We start from the raw sequence: 22801 nt of genomic DNA, 5'->3' as shown, positions 1-22801 counted from the left end.
CAACTAAACATTTTGTTGAAAAGAAGAGGATATAAGTAAATGGAAAGATATCTATGTTCACGGGTTAGAAAACTTAACGTTGTTAAAATGGTAATACTCTTCAGCTTTACCACAGCCTATCAGAATTCCAGCTGGCTTCTTTGTAGAAATTAACAAGCTGATTCCAAAATTCATATGGAAACTCAAGAGATCCAGAGTACTCAGAACAACTTTGAAAAAGAACAAAGAGTCACATTTTCAAACTTCAAATCTCACCATAAAGCTACAGTAAGAGTGCAGTACTGTAGGAAGGATAAGCATATAGATCAAAAGCATATGGAACAAAATTGAGAGTTCAAAAATAAACCCATATATCTATGGACAACTGATTTTCAACAGAGACACCAATGTCACTAAAATGTGACATGCCTTTTCTACGAATGGTGCAAGAACAACTGGATAATCTCATGCAAAAGAATAAAGATGGACCCTAACTTCACACCATGTAAAAAAGTTGACTCAAAATGTATTAAAGACCTAAATGTATGAACCGAAATGATAAAAGTCTTTCAAGAAAGTATAGGGGTCTTTGTGCCTTTGGATTTGGCAATGGAGCCTGGCAATAAATATCACATCAAATGCATAGGCAACAAAAGAAATAGATACCTGAACTTCATTAATATTAAAAACTTTTTTGCTTCAAGGACACTTTTTAAAAAGTGAAGACACAATGAAAGAAAACTACAATAAAGTTGATCCAAACTTAAAATAAAAATTAAGTAAATTTTTAAAAAGTGAAGACAACTCATAGTATGAGAGAAAATATTTGCAAATCATGATAAGGAACTTATGTATACGATATATAAAGAACTCTTACAAGTCAAACATAGAAAGACGAATAGCCCAATTACAAAGTGAACAAAGGATCTGAATGGATATTTCTCCAAAGGAGATACATAAATAAGTACATAAAAAGATGATCATCATTATTCATCAGAGAAATGCAAACCAAAACCACAATGAGATACCACTTTACACCCACTAGAATGGCTAGAATAAAATACAGGTATACCCTGTTTTACTACTCTTCAAAGACGTTGTTTTCATCAGCGAGCATCAAGGCAAAAGCCTCCAGCAGTAAAAAGATCACAACTCACTGAAGGCTCAGATGATATATTTTTTAGCAATAAAGTAGTTTTTTTAATTAAGGTATTACATTGTTTTTTAAAGACATAATGTTATTGCACACTTAACAGACTACAGTATGGTGTAAACATAGCTTTTATATTCACTACGAAACCAAAAAATTCATGACTCGCCTTATTGCAATATTTGCTTTATATTTTATATTGTGGGGGTCTGGAACTAAACCCACAGCATCTCCAAGACATGCCTATAATCAAAATAACAAGTGTTGATGAGGATGTGGAGAAACTTGAACCCTCATACACTGCTGAAAGAAATATAAAATGGTGCAGCACTTAGGGAAAAGGTTTTTGGCAGTTTTTGAAAAAGTTAAACCGAGCTGCCATCTGACTTAGTAATTCCACTCCTATATATACACCTGAGAGAAATGAAAACAAAATCCACAGAAAAACTTTTACACAAATGTTCACAGCATTATTCATAATAACCAAAGGTGGAAATCAAAATGTCCATCAACTAATGAATGGATAAACAAAATGTGGTATAGATCCATACAATGGAGTATTATTAAGCCATAAAAAGGAATGAAATACTGATACATGCTCCAACATGGATGAGTCTTGAAAACATGCTAAGTGAAAGCAGTCACAAAAGACAATATGATTCCATTTATATGAAAGGTTCAAAATAGGCAAATACATAGAGAAAGTAGACTACTGCTTAGGTTTGGGGGATAGGAGATTTAAAGCGGTAGTTAAGGCTGTGTAGTTTTTGAGGTGATGAAAGTTCCAAAATTGACTATAGTAATGGCTGCATAATTCTGTGAAAATACTGAAAGCCATTGAGTTGTATAGTTTTAATGAGTTTGAAGGCATATATATCAATAAAGTTGTTGCCAAAAATAAAATAAATAATAAAGGTATGTGGAAATTCCACTTATAATATAAACAGCAAAATTACCTAGGAATAAACATAAAGGAAATGTGCAGAACCTACATAAAGGGAAAAAACACACGGAACTTAATAAAAGAAACATAGATTACATAAATTAAAAAACCCATTATACTTCCTGAACAGGCATATTCAATACTGTAAGATGTCAACTCTTGCCCCTATTTTTAAAAATTATACAATTTCAAAAAAATTTCCAGTAGGATATGGAGATGAAGAGGGCAATGCAACAAATAAAAGGATACGTAACTCATATCAAGGAATAAATAACTTTGCACTAGCTATGTGGTTTAATACCATCAGATACTAAAATATATCATAAAATGACTAAATAAAAACCAGACAATTAAACAAAAAGCATAAAAACTGACCTCTAGGAACACACTCAAGACTTCTGTATAAAACAGAAGTGGAATTTCAAATCAGTGGAAAAAGATCAATGCTAAGACCACTTAGTAATAGTTTGGAAAATCTAATGTTAGATCTCACTTCATAGCTTACACCAAAATAAATTCCATATGGATGAAAAATTAAACAAATCCATAAAAGCTAGAAAAATTTTAATTAAATATCTAATCCAAGTGGGAAAAGCCTTTTTAAATAATAGACTACTTATTATTAAAACTCAGGAATCAAGTATGTTAATACAAATAATGCAAAACCCCTCAATATCCTAACTATGGCAGGAACCAAAAAATTTAGGATAATGATTGCGTCTTTTTTCTCCTTCCTATATGGATTTTTAAAAATAGAATATCTAACGCAAATAAAAAGGCACTCTCAAATACTGCTGTTGGGGTATAAATTAGTATAAATTCTCTAGAAAGCAATTCGGCAAGCGTAAGCCTTAAATATTTTTACCTTTTGACCCAGGACATGTCCCAGGTTTCTATGCTCAAAGATTATTTTCATAATTTTGTTTAAAGAAAAACACTAAATTTGTTACATTCAAAATACTAAAAGTAGACTGCCATTAAATTCTGTTCTCAGATACACATACAAATGTGAGAAAATGCTCATTAAAAAAAGCGAGCATTGTGTATGAACTCAATTTTGTATATATATATCCACTGAAAATTATCTGGAATGATATACCGGTGTTCCCCCTTAACTGAGGAGGATACATGCCAAGACCCTCAATGGATGCTTGAAACTGTGAATAGTACCAAGCCTTACATATACTACGTTTTTTTCCTATACATACATACACTTTGTGGCTTGTCTTTTGCATTCCAAAATGCATCACTCTGGTGCTTTGGGGCCATTATTAAGTAAACTGAGGCTTACCTGAATACAAGCACTTGTCTTGATAACCAAGATGGCTACTGAACAAAGGGAAGACTGACATCCTGGGAGGGCCAGAGCAGGAAGGTACAAGATTTCATTGAGCTACTCAGAAAAGATCATAATTTAACTTACAAATTGATTATTTTTGGAATTTTCCATTCAATATTTTCAGACAACGGTTAACCACTGGTAACTCAGATCACAGAAAGCAAAACTGCAGCTAAAGGGGGGTGTACTATAAAATTTTAACAACAACAAATGTTTACATCAGTAGTTTCAAAGCTTTCTACACTGATCATATATATTACATCAATAAGCAGAAAATAAATCTTTTTAAGTGAAACACAAAGGGAAAGCACTGGTCAATGTAAAAAGTTACAGAGAAAACCTCTCCATTTGCTTTGATAAACAGGAGGCCACTGGTGTCATAGTACAATATAGTTTTTAGTCAAAAGCAGAAGCCAGATTTCAGAAGCTTGAGGAGAACTTAAGGCTATGGAGGGAAAAAGAGAGAGAGCTAAAGAGCAGAATCCTAGGGGAAATGGAAAGTAACAAAACCAGAGACAGCACTTTATGAAGTCTCAAGAAAGACAAACTATGCTTACTTTTCCTACAAAATTCTTTTTACTAAAATAACCATTTCCCCAATTCCAATAATTTTTTTTAAATTGCTCAAAGATCAACTTAAATTCTACAAATTCCACAAAGCCTCCAATCTTATCAAAAACTAAATTCCTCCCCCTGTGCTTCAGCTACATATATTTTAGGAAATTTACCATTTCCCCTCTTACACTGTTGTTTTTTTTTAGTATTTATGCTAGCACTGTGTTGTGTGGATATGCATTACCTTCTTTAATCCTCACGAAATCCCTATAAGTTTTCTATTTAGGGTATTATTATCCTCATTTCCAAATAAGGAAGAAGGTAATAAGATATTAGGGAACTTAACCAAAGCCAGAGATCTAATAAATGACAGCAACAGGAACTCACATCAGTCAGATTTCAGAGATCATTCCATGAACCATCCTACTGCCTCATTTGTACTGGACTCTAACTTTCCTTAAGGGAAGATAGCCAGCTAAATGTATTTCTACATCTACCACAGGGTCCTGCACTATGCTTTACATACTTTAAACATTCAAAGTATTTGTTTTATACTGAAAAAAGTACTTAAACATAAAGGGTAAAACATACAAAAAGTAATCAATTCAGTAAACATAACGTTAAGAAATGGTTTTCAACTTTCCAACCTGGGCCTGGCAAAATGGCTCCTCCAAGAAAGGTGGGGAGAAAGGCCATTCTGCCATCAAAGAGAGAATACATCATCAACATTCACAACATCCATGAAGTAGGCTTCAAGAAGCATACCGCTCAGGCACTCAGAGATCCAGAAATCTGCCATGAAGATGAGAACTTCAGATATGCGCAATGACACCAGGCTGAACAAAGGTGTGTGGGCCCAAGATATGTCCCATACCATATTCCTGTGTGGCTGTCCAGAAAACATAATGTATTGGTTACTTATGAACCTGTCACCACTTTCGAAAACCTTAAAACCTACATTTAGTCAATGTGGATAAGAACCATTGATTATCAAATAGTTATAAAACTGAAAAAAAAAAAAAAAAAAGGGTTTCAGTATAGCACAGTCTAATAGATAACTGTGTTTTTGTTGCCCTGAAACAATTTCACCATCTTAATGGTCAAAACATGCCATATCTCTTTTTGGGAAACACCTACTTTTTTAGCTATGAGGTTTGGGTGAGATCAGCTTCAGCAAAAGGTCATGATCAGTTTAAGCCAACCAAAACCTATCTTCTCTGAACTTTCAGGAATAAGGCCAATGATATATGAAGTGCCATTTGCTATCGAAGTTTTGAGAAAAGCTTCCTTTTTCTTGTATAGTATGTTTTAGAAGAGATTCTCTCTCTTTTCCTGTGTAGTATAAATATGTGATTTCCAAACAGTGTGGTATAAAGATGATACAGCTCCCATTTCTGCTACCATAAGAGCCAAACTGAAGCTTAAAAAAGGAAGCACAGCAGAGCAAGCCATAAAAAAATGAAATCTTGATACTGTTACTAATCTACAGATTAAGAGTAGACCACACCTGAAGATAGTATGTACCTGGACTGCTTAGTTATAGCTTAAAAAAAAAAAATCCTTTTTGATTCTGCTATATGGGTTTTTTTTTTTTTTCCTGGTCCTTGTGACAGAGTCCTAACTGGTTCAAAAGTAATTTCCAATCTAAGATTTTTAACCCGTGGATGTTAAAAAAAAATCCCATTTGTTTCTGCTATATGGAGTTTTCTTTCTGGTCCTTGTGACAGAGTCCCAACTGGTTCAAAAGTAATTCCCAATCTAAGATTTTTAACAGATCACAATTTAACTTACAAATTATTTTTGGAATTTTCCATGGATGTTAATATCAAGGAATATCGAGGAACTTTAAAAAAAACCTTGACAAAATGAGTTTAAAAAAACAACAACGAAGCATATTTTTATGAAGGGGGTGGTGAGATGTCACAAAAGCAAGAAATGACAGTATTTGAAATATCCAAGAAAATTGAGAAAACAGGGAAAACCACCACATCCAGCCTACTCTTGTCTTCTTTTCCATTACCCACCTACAATGATCTTAAGATTTTTCAGATATTTTAACAAGTAATGATCCTAGTATGTATGGGTACTGTGAAAGTTAGTATGCCAGATAGTTGCAAAGAACTTAATAGTCTTGCAAAATAAAGACATTAAACAATAAAAATACATAATTCTAACTGTAGTGCTATAAAGCAGAGGTCCCCAACCACCAGGCTGTGGACCAGTACCAGTCCATGGCCTGTTAAGAACAGGGCCGCACAGGAGGAGGTGAGTGGCAGGTGAAAGAGTGAAGCTTCATCTGTATTTGCAGCCACTTCCCAGCAATAGCATCACTGCCTCAGCTCTACCTCAGAACATCAAGCATTAGATTCTCATAGGAAAACTGGTCCCTGGTGTCAAAAAGGTTAGGGACTGCTGCTATAAAAGTTAACACCCAGAACTACTTTAGATTGGATGTTCAAAATGGCCTTTCTAAAATAACATCTACTTCAAGCCTTGAAGGCATAGAAAGGTAGTAAGTTCCAGACATATATAAAGGCTCAGTGACAGCACAGAACATCAATTAAAAAAGACAAAACAGGCAACAGAAAGAGGTTAGCAGTAGCAATGTCACACAGAGCCTCATAAATCACAGCTGGTCCACTCTCCTCATTCCCAGCAACTATTCCAACCAGTTAAAGGCCCAGCTCAATCTTCCATCTTCTTTGAAACCTTGCCTAATCCACTTTAGCCAGAATAAATCTCTCCATAGTTCTTTTAAGTTTTTCATGAGTTTCCCAACTCCCATAGGCAAGCTTCTCTTCAAAAAAAAAAAAAAAAAGAGCATCTTTAATGAAAAGTACACCAAATTCTAATCCTAGCTCTGCTAATTAGCTATGTAACCTTGGCCAAATCATTCTACTTCTCATGGTTTTTGTGATATTCAATGAAGATATGTGAAATTACAGTGTTCAAACAGCTTCAGAAGTAGATCATCATTGTGCTGTATGTAATTCAACACCATACTATTGAAACTGCACAAGCACTGCACTACTATCTCCTGTATTCTGGGCACAATACTTATAGTTGAAGAGTTTCATGTTGTGTTGGCTTTTTGAGCACCCATATAATACTGTTAATGGTTTTCATGCTTATTTATAATGTAGCTACACCCTTTTCTTCCCAAAAGAAATCTTACGTCAAAATGAGCTTTTCATTTTCAAACAAGGGAAGAGTTTCCAAGTCCCAACTCTTTTGAAATAGAGCTAATTCTACTCCAAGGAACAGTTTATAAGCCAAGGATCATTACTGAAGAGGAAAGCATTAAGGACAAGATCCTATGGCTTGCTACCAGTCAAGTCCCCTCTAGGTTGACCAAAAAATACATCCCATCTTTTTCACAATTATAGCATCAGATTCTATCATGTGTGTTAATATAGCCAAAATATGTCACATCTATAGAGGCATTCCCATGTTTTACCATATTGGTCTCTAGATCAAAGAAAAAAATAAGATTGGTTTAATGTAAGTTACTTATTAGAGCTATCCCAATTTTTTACTATTTTTTCACTCTGTCTTTACTAAGTGATTAATTATATAATAGTGGCAAGTTTCTTTTGTAGTTTCCAAATTGGGTGGGGGAGTGGGAGGTGGGGAATAACCTAAGTAAGGCAATACTTGCCAATTTCTGCTCTTCTGGAAACTTAACAGCTAAAGCTTCACAATCACAAAACCAAAACTCTATCATCTTTACTGGATGGAACTTGGATCAGACCTGGAGATTTTAACTCTAAACACCATTCATAAAGCTCTCATTATTCCTCACCAATCTGGAGGTTAGATTCCCTCTTAATATATGATTTATCCTGCTTATTTGGGGACTCCTCTTAGAGGAGAAAATGGACACAAATTATTATTATAGTAAAACAACATTCTGCTAACCACCTCATTCTATTATACCACTCTACCAAGCAGTGGGCCCACTGCCTTATTACTTAACTTCTTACACAACTTCAAAAGTTATTACACAACTTCAAAAGTTGTACTGTCTTAAGCATTTTCTTAAGTCTCACTCTTATCACTGCTCATATACTTTTACATTCATAATTGGTTACTGAGCCTTCCTCAATAATGGTAAGTCTGGCAGCAAAGTTACCCAGAATAAAAAGTACTTTCCTGTTTTGTCTTACGGTGGTTTAGAACCAGTATATTGCCACATCAGCCCGACAGACCTAGGAGTCGAAATAAACACTTTATAAAACCTAATACTAGAAGATAAAATTTTTTAAGTTTTATCATATTGCCAGATTTCCTTCCAGATATGCTGTGCGAGCTACTCAACAACCTGATTTCAAAGACTATGTATTCAAGGTAATAATCAGACAATTACAAAGTCATTTAACAACCCAAATGCACATCAAGAGAACTGGTATGACCAAATAATGGACTATTACATTTAAAGCATTAAAAATTATAACAAGTGCATATTACCATGGAAAGGTGTTTATATTTTATTAATAAAAATGATACAGTAATATGTGATTAGTTTATTTACATAGTGTGTCTGAGGAAAGAGAAAAGAATGACAGATGTTTACCAAAACAAACAATTTCTTTGGTAAGCATAGTTCCAGATTCTCCTATTTTTACTACTTCTGTACTATTTTATTTTTTCCTAAAAAGGCAGGTATCCTTTTTAGAATAAGAAACAACAAAGCTACTTTCATTCTTTTGAAAAAGACTAAGCACCCTGGTAGAGAGACAAGCAATAGATGATAGGGATTCCTCAGATGACACTTGACAAACATGTTCCAAAAACCTAAACCAGATTATAAAGAAGCACTCGTAGCTAAAGATTACACCAAATCTCCAATAAAAGAGAGCTCATCAAGGGCAATATTGGAATCAAAACTCTTGGGTGCATACTAATTCAAATGGTATGACGCACAGTGGAGACATCTCTTAAGGAACTCTAGCTTCCTTTTGGAAAAGCCACCAGGGTATTATCTTGTCTCTTTATGGAGCTTTGATGTCAACTGTTTCCACAAATTTGCCCCAATTCTCTTCTGCAAACAGCCTCCCTCACTTGCTCAATAATTCTGTTCTCTCACATCAGCTTGCCAAAGCACTCACTCTAGTTCAGCTGCTCCAGTTACCTGGGTCTTTAGTTCAAACATTCTAACAGGAAAAATCTGATAGTGATCAGCAGCCCCACCAATTCATGGTCAGGCGTCTAACTGGAATCTACACGGAATAGCTAGGTTGTAGGGTCTTCCAGGGGATCTAAGCAAGGTAAATTCTTTAGGAGAGAGTACAGCCAAATGAGGAAGAAAAACCTGTCTTCTACCACAGTAAGGAAAGTATAAGAGGAGGCTAGGTTTATACTACATCAATTCTCAATTAACTGAGTAACCTACATTTAGAGATTGTTTTTAATTTCTATTGAATTTAAAAGAAAAATAACATTATCAAGTGTTAAGCACATCAAAAGGTAAAAAGTCTAATTATTTTCCTGGTGTATAAAGTCCTAAATAAAAGTAATTTAAACAAATTTCATCCCATATACCCAAATCTCATCTACAGAGAAACAATTTTCACCTCTTTGCCTTGCCTATTAATTTAGAACAAAGTTAGGGTAGATTTTTTATAAGCATATACCTATCAGTTTATGACTAAGGTAATAAAAAGCAGTATATATAATATACAGCTATAGCATACTTCATCCAGAAACTGTCATATCTAAATCACTACTGACTATAGATCCAAGAACACCGATTTACCTAGGCAATCACATTCTTCTATGATTAACTTTTCGTTAAATGTTTACTAAGCACCAACTCTCTACAAGGCACTGTATTAGGACTGGGAAAAGAAATAAAACATGGCTCCTGACATTAAGAAATTCACCATCCACAAAGAAAGGGTGATGTTAATTTATAAAAGAAAAGGAGTAAGGGAGGCTATAACAAAAGTATGTACTCTAAACTCAAGGATATCAGTCATTTTAAGAAAGGCTGACAAAGATTTAAGAAGGCCTCACAAAAAAAGTGAGAAGTGAGGCTAGAAAGATGAATTATGGCCAAACTGTGCTATGAGAGAGAGAGAGAGAGAGAGAGAGAGAGAGAGAGAGAGAGAGAGAGAGAGAGAGAGAGAGAGAGAGAGAGAGAGACAGACAGACAGACAGACACACACACACACACACACACACACACACACTCACTCACTCACTCACTCACTCACTCACTCACCCACCCCCAGGCTAAGAACTTAGGACTTTATTCTCCAGGCAATGAAAAATTATGATGGTTTAAGCAGATAATATGATAATCATATTATTGTGTTTTAGACAAGCAACTATGAATAAGCTTCATAATACAAAACTTGTAAAAACCAGTAATTAAAAATACCAAAAAGAAAAAGCAAACAAACAAAAGCAGGAAAAAAAATGTACATGATAAATATGACCAAGGGTTGATACACTTAATAAATGAGACACTCTTACAAGTCAATAACACAAAACATTAAAACATAAAACATTTACCCAAAAAGCGAGAAAAGAACACGGGCAATGCATTAAGGAAGAAATGCAAATAGCCAATAAAAATATAAGTGTTTAAACTTACTAGTAATTGGTTATTATATTTTTTGCCAAAATAACACTTTTTAAAAGATAACATTCAGCAGAAGTGAGAGTGCCTAAGTTGCACAGACATTGCTGAAAGAACGGAAATCGGTATATCCTTTCTGGAAAGCAACTGACAATATGAACAAAAATATGTTTATGTTTTTGACACAATCACTTTAATTATATCACTTTCTTTAAGATTCTATCTTAAAGAAAGTGATATAATTAAAAGACTTATATACCTTAAGATAGAATCTTAAAGAAAGTGATATAATTAAAAGATTTATATACCTGGATGCTCATTTGCACCAGTTTATTAATGTGGAAGAACTGGAAACAAATAAACAATAGGAAAATATTAAATTGTATATAAAATGGAAAAATTATATAGACATGAAATGTTTTCAAAGTTAATATGGGAAATGACTGAACATAATTTTAGGTGAAACAAGCTAGATATTAAACTACACATACCTCATTCTCAATTTTAAAAATGTAAATGTGTACCAAAAAATAAGAGAAAAACATTTCAAAGCATCAACACAAATCTCGCTGGATGGTAAGATTATGGGTGAATTAAACTTGAAAAGCTTTCAGTATGTCTACAGTGAGAACATGCAACCTTTATAATTAGGAAAATAATAAGAGTAAGCGAAAAAAAGTGCCCCAGCCCACTTGGGATACGGTCTGTCATACATTGATCAAGTCATTATTGGAAAGTCTTACTTTATTTTTCTGAAAATACAAAAATTCTTACTAATACACATAAGAAATACTTATAGATCTATAGATACTATCATTATTAAACATGTAAAAAATAGTAACATACTTCATGAATACAGTGCTAAAGCTAGTTATCAATAGTATTGACAATGCAGACGACCTTCATATTAATAATCTACTATACATGTTTGTAGGTTATTATTTTATGAACATTTGAAATGAAATCATGAATACTATTATCTTTGAAAAATAGTATTTAAAATCTTAATTGGTTTAAGAGGATATATACATAGCAAGATCAATAAAAATCCATAATTTGGGACTTTGTGTTGTAGTAAAATGAAATTTCCAATTTTAAGAATCGGTTCAAATTTTAGAATTAAATATCTACCAAAAAATGTTATGTTCCTAATAATTTAATTATTTAGTACCTGCATACTTATCTAAAAAACCCTAGAAACCTATAATTAAAGGGCTCATTGTTGACAACATTAAGATAGATTCCCAATCAGCTACATTTACCACCATAAATTCCTACTACAAATACCATGGAATTACACCTGAATTTATAAAAATACATAAAAATAGAGTAATTTGTCAACCAAACAGTATAGCCAATAATGTCCTCCACTTGAATATATCATCATTAAGTTTATACAGCATAACTGTAAAAGAGCATGGGCTTTTGGCTTGACCTGGGAATGAAGTCCTGTTCAAATCCTGGCTCCACTGAATAGTCATGTGACTCTACACAAATTATGTGAACTCTAAAGCTTTGGTTCTCTTATCTGAAAAGTGTGATGGAGTACCTACCTCAAAGAACTGATAAAGTACCCAACACAAACTACTCGATAAAGTTTTCTGCTTTAAAAATAAAATGCAAACAGAATTTTATTTTGCAAATACTGAAACCAGAGTATCTTGAGTTCTAGTTTAGACATGACTACTAAGCAGGTGACAGACGATTTTTAGCAAATCACTTGGCCTTTCTGAGGTTCAATTTCTTCACCTTTAAAATTGAGACACCAATACTTCCTCTTGACTATTTCAAATGATAGTTAGGAAAGACAAATGAATTGTCCATTCTAAATAATTGGTAAACTGTAATTCACCTAATACATAGAATAAACTCCACAACATACAAATGCTTTAAAAGATATGCATGTTTAAAGCCATTTTCACTCTGCTCTCAGAGAAATTTACCTTACCAAGGCAAATAATGACCTCAATTTACAGTAAGCTAGCATGATGGCCCAAAGCATAACTTCAGTCCTCCAACTTCTCATCAACATCCAGAAATACCTTGGACTTAGTAAACTGGTTCACAAAAGTAGCTATAAAAGCAGCAAACATACAAACTCAACAGAACAAGCATAGAAATATAAACTTAAAAATTATTTCCACAAATTGTAGTGAAATTCACTCAATACATTCCATGCTTTTAAAATGCCTTTCTTATTAAAAGTGAAGCATTAAAAGAAAAACAGAAAATCAAATCTGTTAGTATTGTTGACTGCTTATTCTAACACTAAAGCCAATTTCAAATTTTAGGATATCTGTCAAGACCGCATTTTAAATGGGGATGAGAGAGGCCGTATTATGGGGTATTTAGCCTGGTTCCACAAACAGGCTTCAATGGCCCTTAAACTGCGGGCAAAATGGTGTCTGAATAAGTGTATGTATCCCCATGGTAAGAGTTTACAGCTTTAGATTCTCCGCAGGACTAGAGGTATAACTGGTAATACAAATACTCTCATCAAAAACTGATGAGAAAAAAAAGCTATTTACAACCTTTTGCTACCGATTTTAACTAATTACATTCTGCCAGATTCTAAAACAAACAATTCATATGAAGTCCTTACCCTATTAAAAATTCTGTGGATATCAGATATAAAGCTATACTATCCACATTATGTCTACCCTTTCATTTTAACACAAAAATTTTAAATTACACATTTACTGGTGTGCCCAGGATGACTTCTTTAAGCTTGACCAGTGATTGCAAATTTGAAAAGAAATAGGTTTGGGGTATTTTTTTATTTTTTTTTATTTTTTTTTTTTTAATACTAACTTGAAACAAACCACCCCAAAATATAGATAATTTTATTTCTTCTTGGTTAAACTGTTTTGGAGAGTTATACTGAGAGATGAATTCTGAGCACATTATTTTGGTACTTTAACTCTGAATTTCTAATCAAGGAACTGATGCTCATCTATGCACAATCCATGGCAGGGGGAGGGAGTTAAGACTTGATAGATTATTGTGAGCCATGTTACAAGAAAGACATATAACCTACATCAAGTTTCATCAAGTTCCAAACATCACACTCCCACCTGGTCATGGATAAATGTTAGTATAATGAGATATTAATACCCTCTGCTCTCAGAGAACTTAAGTATCTTATGTTTGGGATACAGAAACTACATACAGGAAAAATAAAAACAACTTTTAAACAGGGAGAAAAAAAGCAACTTGTAATAGCTTGGAGTATAACCTACAAATAAAATTGCTTAATTAAAAAAAAAGAGAGAAGTATCATTGTGAGATTGTATTTAGGAGACAGATTTTTAAACTGCGCCTTTAAGGAAATATTAAGAAGCTACTTAAGTATTTTTTAGAGATTACTGACTATATACAAATAGAAAATACTTTTTTGTTCATTAAAACAGGTGTCTTAGAGGGTGGCCAGATTTTGTGAACCTGGTTCAACTAACTTTATTTAACTTAAAGGCAATAAAAGCTATATTCCACTTTGGGTCTCCATATTTCTAACTTTCCATTACTCCACTGCATTTTTGAGTGCTTCTAAACAAAGTTTTAGGGGTTTCTCAATCTTCAACAGAACCTTTCATTACATCTTTTCAAAAGATAATAAAGATTAACAAATTTTAGATACTATGTTCGAAATTAATTTTCCCCATTAATTTTAAAAGAATTTTAAAATACCAACAAAAGCAGTTTTTCCTAATATAGATTAGATGGCAAAGGTATTCATTTTCGAATTTCAGAACAACAAAGCCATAATCACACAACTTATACCTGAGATAAAATACAGTTTATGGAAATAAGTATTAAGGACTTTTATCAGCATATCATAAACCGCCTGCACCAAAAATAAAAGTATCTCAAATAAATACAAATAAGCTTAAAATTCTAGGAAAATTTAGAATGGCACAAATATTGGATAAAGTTTAGTTTATGCGCAAAACCCTGTTTCCACCTGTCATTAAGTACTCAGTTGAAAATAAACTAAGTTCCTTTCCACTTTTATTATTGTTTTTAGTCATTAAAGTGGAATTCAAACACATAAAGTAAAATTCAAACACAAAAAACATAATACATTTTATAAATCAATTGTTTTAAAGAATCGTATTAGAAAATAGGTAGTTTGGAAGTCTTTCAAAATATCACACAAACAAAAATCCAAAACCCACATAAAGCTGTTCGTAAATGACTATTTTCTCAACAATCAAGTTTTTGTATATTAACCTTTTATCTAATTCACCTGGAACAACTAGGCCTTTGGGCCCAGTAGTTAACTAGCAATATATTTTGTTTCTTTAAAGGGATGGGAATAAAATAAAAGAATCTGACTAGAAAAGATCAATAGACGCTCTTTAATAATCAAAAGTATAAGGATTAATGCCTTTAATTCCAGAAAATAGGCCATGACTATCCCGGGATGGTATCTGTAGTACAGTATTCTCTTTAATATAACAGAATTTATCATAACAACGAATGGTACACTAAGAGGAAACATAACTAACTAATTTTTTTAAATAGGTATGAAGATTCCAAGCATCACTACAATTCATTTTCAGCTATTTAAGGACTGGCAGAAGGGTTTAATACACCCACACATACCCCAAGGGAGGGGAAAACTACCAACCTCCTCCCAGGGAGTTTAATGAAAATTAGCAGGTAAGAGAGGCCTCCGCAGCACGCTGAAAAATCAAAGAGGGCGGCCGGAGGGTCCGGACAGCGGAGGAAAGCCTAGTTCTCGGCCCCACGTCCCCTCACCTTCCCGATAGGAAAAGGAGGCGAAGGTTCATTAGTGCCTTCGTTAATTGACACCTGTAATGAAGAAACTTTCCAAGTGCGGAGACCGCTCAGGCCCGGCCTGGCCGCAGCTCTGCGGCGGCCCCCTCTCGGGCGCTCAGGTAACCGGGCCGGGCTGGGCCCGAGGCGGCGCAGCGGGCGCGCCACCGCGCACCTTCCCGGGGCGCTAGGCCCGCACGCCGCCCTACTCGGCCGTCGCCTCCCGCAGGCCGCAGCGCCCGAGGAGGCCCAGGAGCGACGCGGGGCCCCTAAACCGTGTACCCCGACAGGCCGCCGCCGCGGCTACTTACTTTCATTTAACACCTCCACCAGGTCTGCGCAGTTCTCGCACATCGTTCGGCCGCCGCCCCCCCCTCCCCCGCTTCGGATCGCACTGACTGATCCCGACCGGCGGGGGGGAGGGGAGAGAGGCGGAGGAGGGGGCTGGCCGGCCGGCGGGGCGGGGAGGCGACGAGGGCGGGCGGCGGCGGGGACGGGGCGGGGAGCAGAATGGGGGAGGGGGCCGGCGGTCCCCGGAGCGGGCGGGGGAGAGGAGGGGGGCGAGGGGAGGTGCGCAGGCCGGAGGGGCGCGGAGGCGCCGGCGGCGGGGAAGGGGGGGAAGGACAGGGGGAGGGGAGAGGGAGGGAGGGGGCGGGCAGGGAAAGAAGCAGCAGAGTCACTTCACCGACCAGACGCCGCGGCCACCGCCGACGCCGCCGCCATTTTAATAGAGCGTTCGGGCTGCGCTCGGCTCTTTCCGCCCGGGCGAAGGAGCCGACGAGAAGCACCTCGCGCTCTCATTCCTCCGCCTCCCGCCCTCTCTTCGCCTCCCGCCCTCCCACCTCTCCCTCCGCACACACGCCGCACACTCCACACCCCGCCGCGGCCGGCTCGCCGCCCTCCCTTTCCTCTTCCGTCTGGCCTCCCCGCCCTCGGCCCACCCCCTCCTCGCGCTCGCCCACCCCGCCCAGCCCGGATCTCTTGTCAGCGGCCGGAAGGGAAAGGCGAAGCCAGTGCCACCGCGGGGGGAGTCCTGGTGAGTAGGAGAAGATGGCGGAGGCATTGAGCGGGTCGCGATTGCGCGGCGTCGCCCACGGCGGCCCACTCCGCGGACTCCGAGGCCCAGTGAACGCCGGGTCACTCGCGCCGCCCTGTCCCCCGCCCCTGCGCTTCGCCATTTTTCCTGCGGGCCCAGGAAGCGGAATGGGTGCTGATTTCTCCTATGCCCCCCTCGCCTGCGCTCAGGCTTTTAGGGTAGGGGAGACTGGGGATTATTGGGGATCCCGGGCGGCGCCGCAGCCCATGTTGGGACACACGGCCATTTTCCCGCGGGACTTGGTGAGAATGGAACAGCCCAAGGGCCGGCTTAACCTGCATCTGTGTTCCTCGCCACCCTTAATCCTGCAAGGCTCGGCTCATCCGTCCTGCAGCACTAAGACACCGTGATGTGACTAGAAATGGCGGAGTGAAGAGTGTTCACAGGGCATCTCCTTTTTCTGCAGGAGGGTCCCTCACGAGTTGCCCATCTACCTCTCTTCGCCTGAAAAAGTATATTATGCTTCTCAGCGAAGAGCAGTTAAAAAGGATATTAAGATGAGGAACGGAGAATAAAGAACAGGTGAAGGAAAGGGGACACGCAGCTGATTGGTGTTAACTAGTTGGCTTTGGGAAAATTTTCCTCGCACCTGCACTTACACTTTCCTCGATGATTTCTGTAGCCAATATATTTAGAGATGTGACTAAAAGTCTGAAAGGTAGTGTACATAATATTTTTAGAACTGTAACCAGAGCAGCTATTAAGTAGTATTTTAAATTTTTTAATTAAATTTATTGGGATGACCAGTAATTCTTTTATAGGTTTTGTCTTAAATTATGTCACATCATCATCTCTCCATTTTATATGACCTTTGTGCTGCTTGAAGTTAATGCTATAAAGTTTCTGCCCAACCTATTTTCTTCATATGAGCAAGTGATCCTTAGAATCTGTAGAGCAATCCTGACATCATCTTTCCTTCCCACCTTTCCCATGAAATGGGTTTCTGTAGACATTGGATCCTGTAGCAGACATTGTCCATCCAACATTCATTTCCACCCACCGCTCTTCCTTGACAACAGAGAAGCTTGCCAAATCCAAGTGGGTTTTTTCTGTTTTACAGGTGGTAGCTTAGAGACCTTGGTCTCAGGAAGGAAGGACTCAAGGAATATTTGTTATTGACTTAACCCATTTCCCTGAGAATAATCGCCGGTGGCGCTCGGCGGCTGCAGCATTTACCCCAAGATAACTCACAGATTACAGTCCTAACCTTACCCCCAAAGTTTGCCACGAAATATCTCTTTTTTTTAATTATTATTTTTGCATCACTCTGGTATATCATTAGTCTTTGGAAACAGATGACATCATTCTATTTATAACATTCTATTGTTAGTAGTGGTAGTGCCATTTATAAAATATAGTAATTCTCGATTTCTGAAAAATGTCCAATTCTAGAAAACGTAGCATTCCTATGCAGGATGTTAACATTGTTCTCAAACATGTGTTAGAAGATTCATTAATGAATCCAATTTTTCTGAAATAGACAATTCTGATGATTTTGGGGATAGTGCTTTGGAAGACTATGGTCACGCCTCTGGTCGATTTGGAATCTGGTGGTAATAGGCCTACATTAGCCCTACGGGTCACACTCTGAAGTGGTCAACTCATGATTCCACATCAAAGGTATGACTCCCAGCACACTTGGCAGAAAAGTTGATGTCAGTTATACTACTGACCCACTGCAGTATTTTGAACTGTTCTTTACTGAGGAATTAGTTTCAAAAATTACTAGCAAAACAAATACCCACATTGCCTTGCTGGCTTCAAAGCCACCTGGTTTGAAAGGATTTTTGTGAATGGTTAAATGGAAAGACTCTGACAATGACAAACAAAGTCTTTTTTGCAATAATGCTACTGCAAAGTGTTGTTCAGAAACCTGAGCTAGAGATTTTTTTGGTCGACAAGGCCTCTTTGGGAAACACTCTATCTCAGGCAAATTATGACTGGTGAAAGATCTTTTTCTTTGGTGCCTGCTAGTCAATCAAAAGCCCAGATGTCATTGCAGAAGATCGAACCTGTGTTTGACTTTCTTGTAAATAAGTTTTCAACGTATATACTCCAAACAGAAACATTACAGTCTTTGAATCACTGATGCTTTTCAAGGGGTGGTTAGCTATGAAGCAGTACATCCCGACAAAACAAGCACAGTTTGGTCTCAAGCTATATGTACTTGGTGAAAGTGAATTTGAAAGATTCAGCTGATGGTTTGAAATCGTCACGCATTGTTCTTACCTTGGTCAATGACCTTGGCCAAAGATATTGTGTCTTCCTTGATAATTTTTATACATCTCCCATGCTTTTCAGAGAGTGACATCAAACAGGACTAATGCAGTTGAGACAGCTCCTTTGTACAGAAAACATGCCAAATGATCTGAAAAAAAGAACTGCAAATGGATGACTGTAGCCATAATCTGTGATGAACTAAGAAACCATGTGTCATCGTGGGTTGTAACGAGAATATGGGAGCAATGGATTTGACTGATCCGATGCTCACTTATCCAACTAAGCACAAAAGGCACAAGTTTTGGTGTAAAATTCTTTTGCCACCTTCCAAACATTACAAAGCTGAACTCCCCACATTCTCTTCAAAGAGGACAGTCCTTAGCACATAGCCATGTAAACTTCAGACTGACATTGATTGAAAGAATGCTGGAAAAGCATCCCGAGCCAGGGCAGCAATGTCTTCAAGATTGTCACACCTCTTCACCTGTCTGGAAGACATTTCCCCAAGAGCATACCACCAACATCAGGGAAACAATCCATCTGGCTGCTGCAAAGTTTGCTGCTCGCACAATGACAGGATGGCAAGAAGATTCAGAGAGAAACTATTTTTGTGCAGAATGATGTTCAGCTTTGTGTTCCATGCTTTGAAATTTAAAAAATAAATAAATACTGATCGTCATATATATTTCTGTTAGGATTAGATACAAGTACTGTTTAGAAATAACTCCAAGGACAGTTTTTATATTTTATTTTCACATTGAAAACCAGATTTGCTTCAGCCTCAAAGACTATGTTTATATAAAATTAACACTGGCATCAAGCTGCACTTTTTTTTTTCTAAATGGAAAATGAGTTAAAACCAATTATGGTAAGGTTTCTCTAGGCCTGGCCATATGTAAGCGGAAATCTGCAGAGTGAGTCTTTTGGAAAGAATTGCCCATTTCTAGTAAAAGGACAAATTCAGCAGATGTGCTTCTTAACCCTTCTTCCTGAAACATGCTCTTGATACACAAGTAAAGCAGCATCCATTTTGACTTTTTTTAACAATGAAACCACAAACAAAAGCCAACCATAAAGTTTGATAATACAGAATAATAAGGTGTGGATGGGTCCCTGATGCATCTTTGAGCAGCTGTCTACCCCCAGACTGCTTAAGAAAAATCCCTTTTAATCTACTCTTAGTTTTCCATTAGTTGTAGCCAAACACATTCCTAACTAAAACAGGTATTCTTTTGATAATTATTTGTGTCTGTCAACTATGCTTTTAAGGCCACAGAGGACCGATAACTGCTCTTGAAAATAGAACAACATTCTGATCTTGAAACATTTTTTTAAACAAATCAGTTGCTTCCTAGTTTTTTTCTTTAAAAAGTTATGTGAAATGTTTGGTAAAAATGCTTTGAGAATCTAGAGAATTATTGTCATAAATGATCACTGCTCTTCAGTCATCACTTCATTGCTCAACAAACCTTTGTAAAGGGCCAGATGATAAATATTTTAGGCTTTATAAGCATTCCAAATCTCTTATCACAACTATTCACTCCGCCAGCAGGAAAGCAGCCATAGACGATATGTAACTGAATAAGCGTGGCTAAACTTTATTTATGGACACAAATTTGAAATTTATATTATGTATCAAAATACTATTTTAATTTTTTTTCAAACATTTAAAATTGTAAAAATTATTCTTAGCCCATAGGCAGTACAAAAACTTGTAACTAGCCAGATTTGGCCTATGGGCTGTAGTTTACCAACACTTTATCTACTCCAACTGCTTGTTAGTAGATAAAGGCATAGAAGCCAATAAAAACAAGGTTGCCTGCCTCCTAACTTTACTCACTGTTCTGCGCTAACTTGGTATATGCGACAACAGAGACTTTAATGCACTTGAAAGGCGTGTGTTCTAAAAATATAATGGAGCAAAATCTCTGGTAAAATGTGCCCTAAATTTTTGTAAATCTAGATTTTAAAACCAATAATCAGCAATTAGCAAACCTTCAGTAGGCAGATTGATAAAGATGACTTCAGTATTTTGTATACATGTCACCATCTAGTGGTAGAATTATGCTTTGAGTAAAATTATACAATATGTGAAATTTCAAATTTCTCAAGTTTGTAGTGTATTACTAGGTACTTGCCTGGAAACCAGTCCCACATAAACAGCTTTGTAAAATTAGTATTGCCATGGAAATTATTTGTCTTAACATTCTGGTTGTTATTATTGAACATACGATTTTTGTCTCTAGATTTTGAGGTTAAAGGTCTGGTGGTGGTAATATCAGAGGCCAGAGTTCCTGCAGAATTTACTCCTCCATCAAAACTCCCACATTTATCACGGTTTGTGAAACTTAGGGCCATTATTAGAAAGGCAGACTATTTTATCCACAGCACCCAGTTCAGCAAATTGCTGTTTGGTTCAAAAACTGCCAGAGTGATTATTCTTTAAAATTGGATTCTATCACTTCCCTGCTTAAAACCCTTCAATATTTCCTGTTGCATTTAAAATAAACTCTCCCCAGTTTTTAACATTACTCTTATTACATTCCAACCACACTGGTCTGGTTTCTAAAATAAAAACTTCCTGCCCTGGATCTTGGTGCATGTTTTTTCTTCCTAGGACATGCTCTCTATTTTGAAAAGGCTAACCTCTTATCCTAAAGGATTCAACTTAAACATCTCAAAAAATAACTCCCCTCCCCTCTAATATTCTATCAGAGTACTCTTTATTTTCTTAACAGCTTTTACTAGAATCTATATTTCCATGTTTACTTGTATAGGGGACACATTGGACTGCAGGTAAAAAAAAAATGTTCAATTAAGAATGGCTTAAACAAATAGAGCTTATTTTTCTCTTGTAACAAATAGGCAGTAGACAGTCCCTGGCCAGTACAGTGGCTCAAGCTCTGTTTTCTTCCCACTCTACCCTCCGTATATTGGCTTGTCACCTCCCAGTTATAAGATAGCTACTACAGCACCAACTTTACAGCAGTCTTCAAAGGCAGGAAGAAGGGAAAGTGATGGTGGCCTATTTTGGTTTGCATTCTCCCCAAAGCAGGTCCTGAAACAAATAGAAATGGTTTGTTTATATCATCCCAAGAAACACTGGTAGGACAGTGGAGCTATGAGACAGGAAATGGGGGTGGAGGGGGTAGGTAACCAATAAAAGATTCATTATCGAGCCCTTTTCTCACTCTGGAGGGTAAGGAACCTAACCCCACAGGGAAACTACAAACCATTATAAAACGTGCCTTAAAATCATCCTACCCAAGGGACAAGGAACCTAGGTATTTACATCTACTATCTTTAGTCACAATTGAGTGTTGGTAGGGGGAAGAGTTGTAAGCAGCAAAGCAGGCTTCCCAAGCACCCAGAGAAAACCTTCAGGCATAGAAAAAGTTGCTAGCAGCTGGAACCCTGACCTCTGCTCTGAAGTGATAACTAGGGGCAGAGCATGGATGGTATCTGGTACAACACCCATCTGCTTTGGATACAGATGTGATGTCTAGAGAAGCAGCAGCCATTCTGAATAAGCCTATAAGCAAAAGCCAAGGCATTGAAGATAGCAGAATGGAAAGAGAAAAGGCTTGGGTCCCTGGTGGCATTGTTGAGAAGCTGGATCAGTGCTAGCAACTGCCTACATGTTGCTATATAAGACATCTGGTTATATAACAAAAATAAAACCCTAAAGTAACTATTTAAGTTATTATAGCCCAATGCAGTTATTTAAAAGTGTGGTAGGCAGAATTGTGCCCCCAAAGATGTCCATGTTCTAATTCCCAGAATCTGGTACCTTAGATGGCAAAAGGGACTTTAGGGGTAAGGACCTTGAGATGGGGAAATTATTTTAGATTTTTCATGTGGACTCAATTAATGCAGCTTTAAAATTAGAGAACTTTTCCCAGCTTTGTTCTGAGGGAGCTATGACTACACAAGAATGATCAGAGAAATGTAATGTTCCTGGCTCTGAAGACAGAAGGAAGGGGCCATGAGCCAAGAAATGTGCTTGGCCTCCAGAAGCTGTAAAAAACAGATTCTGCCCTTCAGCTTACAGAAAATGCAGAACTGCTGACACCTGGATTTAGCCCAGTGAGACCCATATTGGACTACTTATTCATAGAACTGTAAAATAATGTTTGTTAAAGGAAATTTAGTTTTAA

General features: G+C 37.1%; 1 protein-coding gene and 1 long non-coding RNA gene across 9 annotated transcripts in view; one reads left to right on the top strand and one right to left on the bottom strand.

The window, feature by feature from the left end:
• Window positions 1-15803, bottom strand: part of USP34 (ubiquitin specific peptidase 34) — a 214788-nt gene extending 198985 nt beyond the window's left edge. For 6 of the 8 annotated variants that reach the window (XM_023532838.1, XM_023532844.1, XM_023532841.1 and 3 more), the window contains exons 1-2: window positions 15640-15784; window positions 4732-4855 (exon numbers count right to left, since the gene is read on the bottom strand). In XM_023532838.1, coding sequence (XP_023388606.1) covers window positions 4732-4855; window positions 15640-15645 — 130 coding nt within the window. In that variant the 5' untranslated portion in view covers window positions 15646-15784. Of the gene's footprint in view, window positions 1-4731; window positions 4856-15639 lie in introns of all 8 variants that reach the window. The other 2 variants (XM_023532842.1, XM_023532843.1) reach the window with 2 other exon arrangements.
• A 134-nt stretch (window positions 15804-15937) lies between these two features.
• LOC105294635 lies at window positions 15938-20820 on the top strand. The gene is made up of 2 exons (XR_002781265.1): window positions 15938-16364; window positions 18726-20820. It is a non-coding gene; the product is annotated as an uncharacterized LOC105294635 (long non-coding RNA).
• Window positions 20821-22801: the final 1981 nt, after the last annotated feature.

This window comes from Pteropus vampyrus, unplaced genomic scaffold (assembly GCF_000151845.1).
Source record: "Pteropus vampyrus isolate Shadow unplaced genomic scaffold, Pvam_2.0 Scaffold91, whole genome shotgun sequence".
Lineage (NCBI taxonomy): Eukaryota > Metazoa > Chordata > Mammalia > Chiroptera > Pteropodidae > Pteropus > Pteropus vampyrus.
The sequence above is the reverse complement of the archived record's forward strand: the minus strand, read 5'-3'. Positions and strand labels throughout refer to the sequence as shown.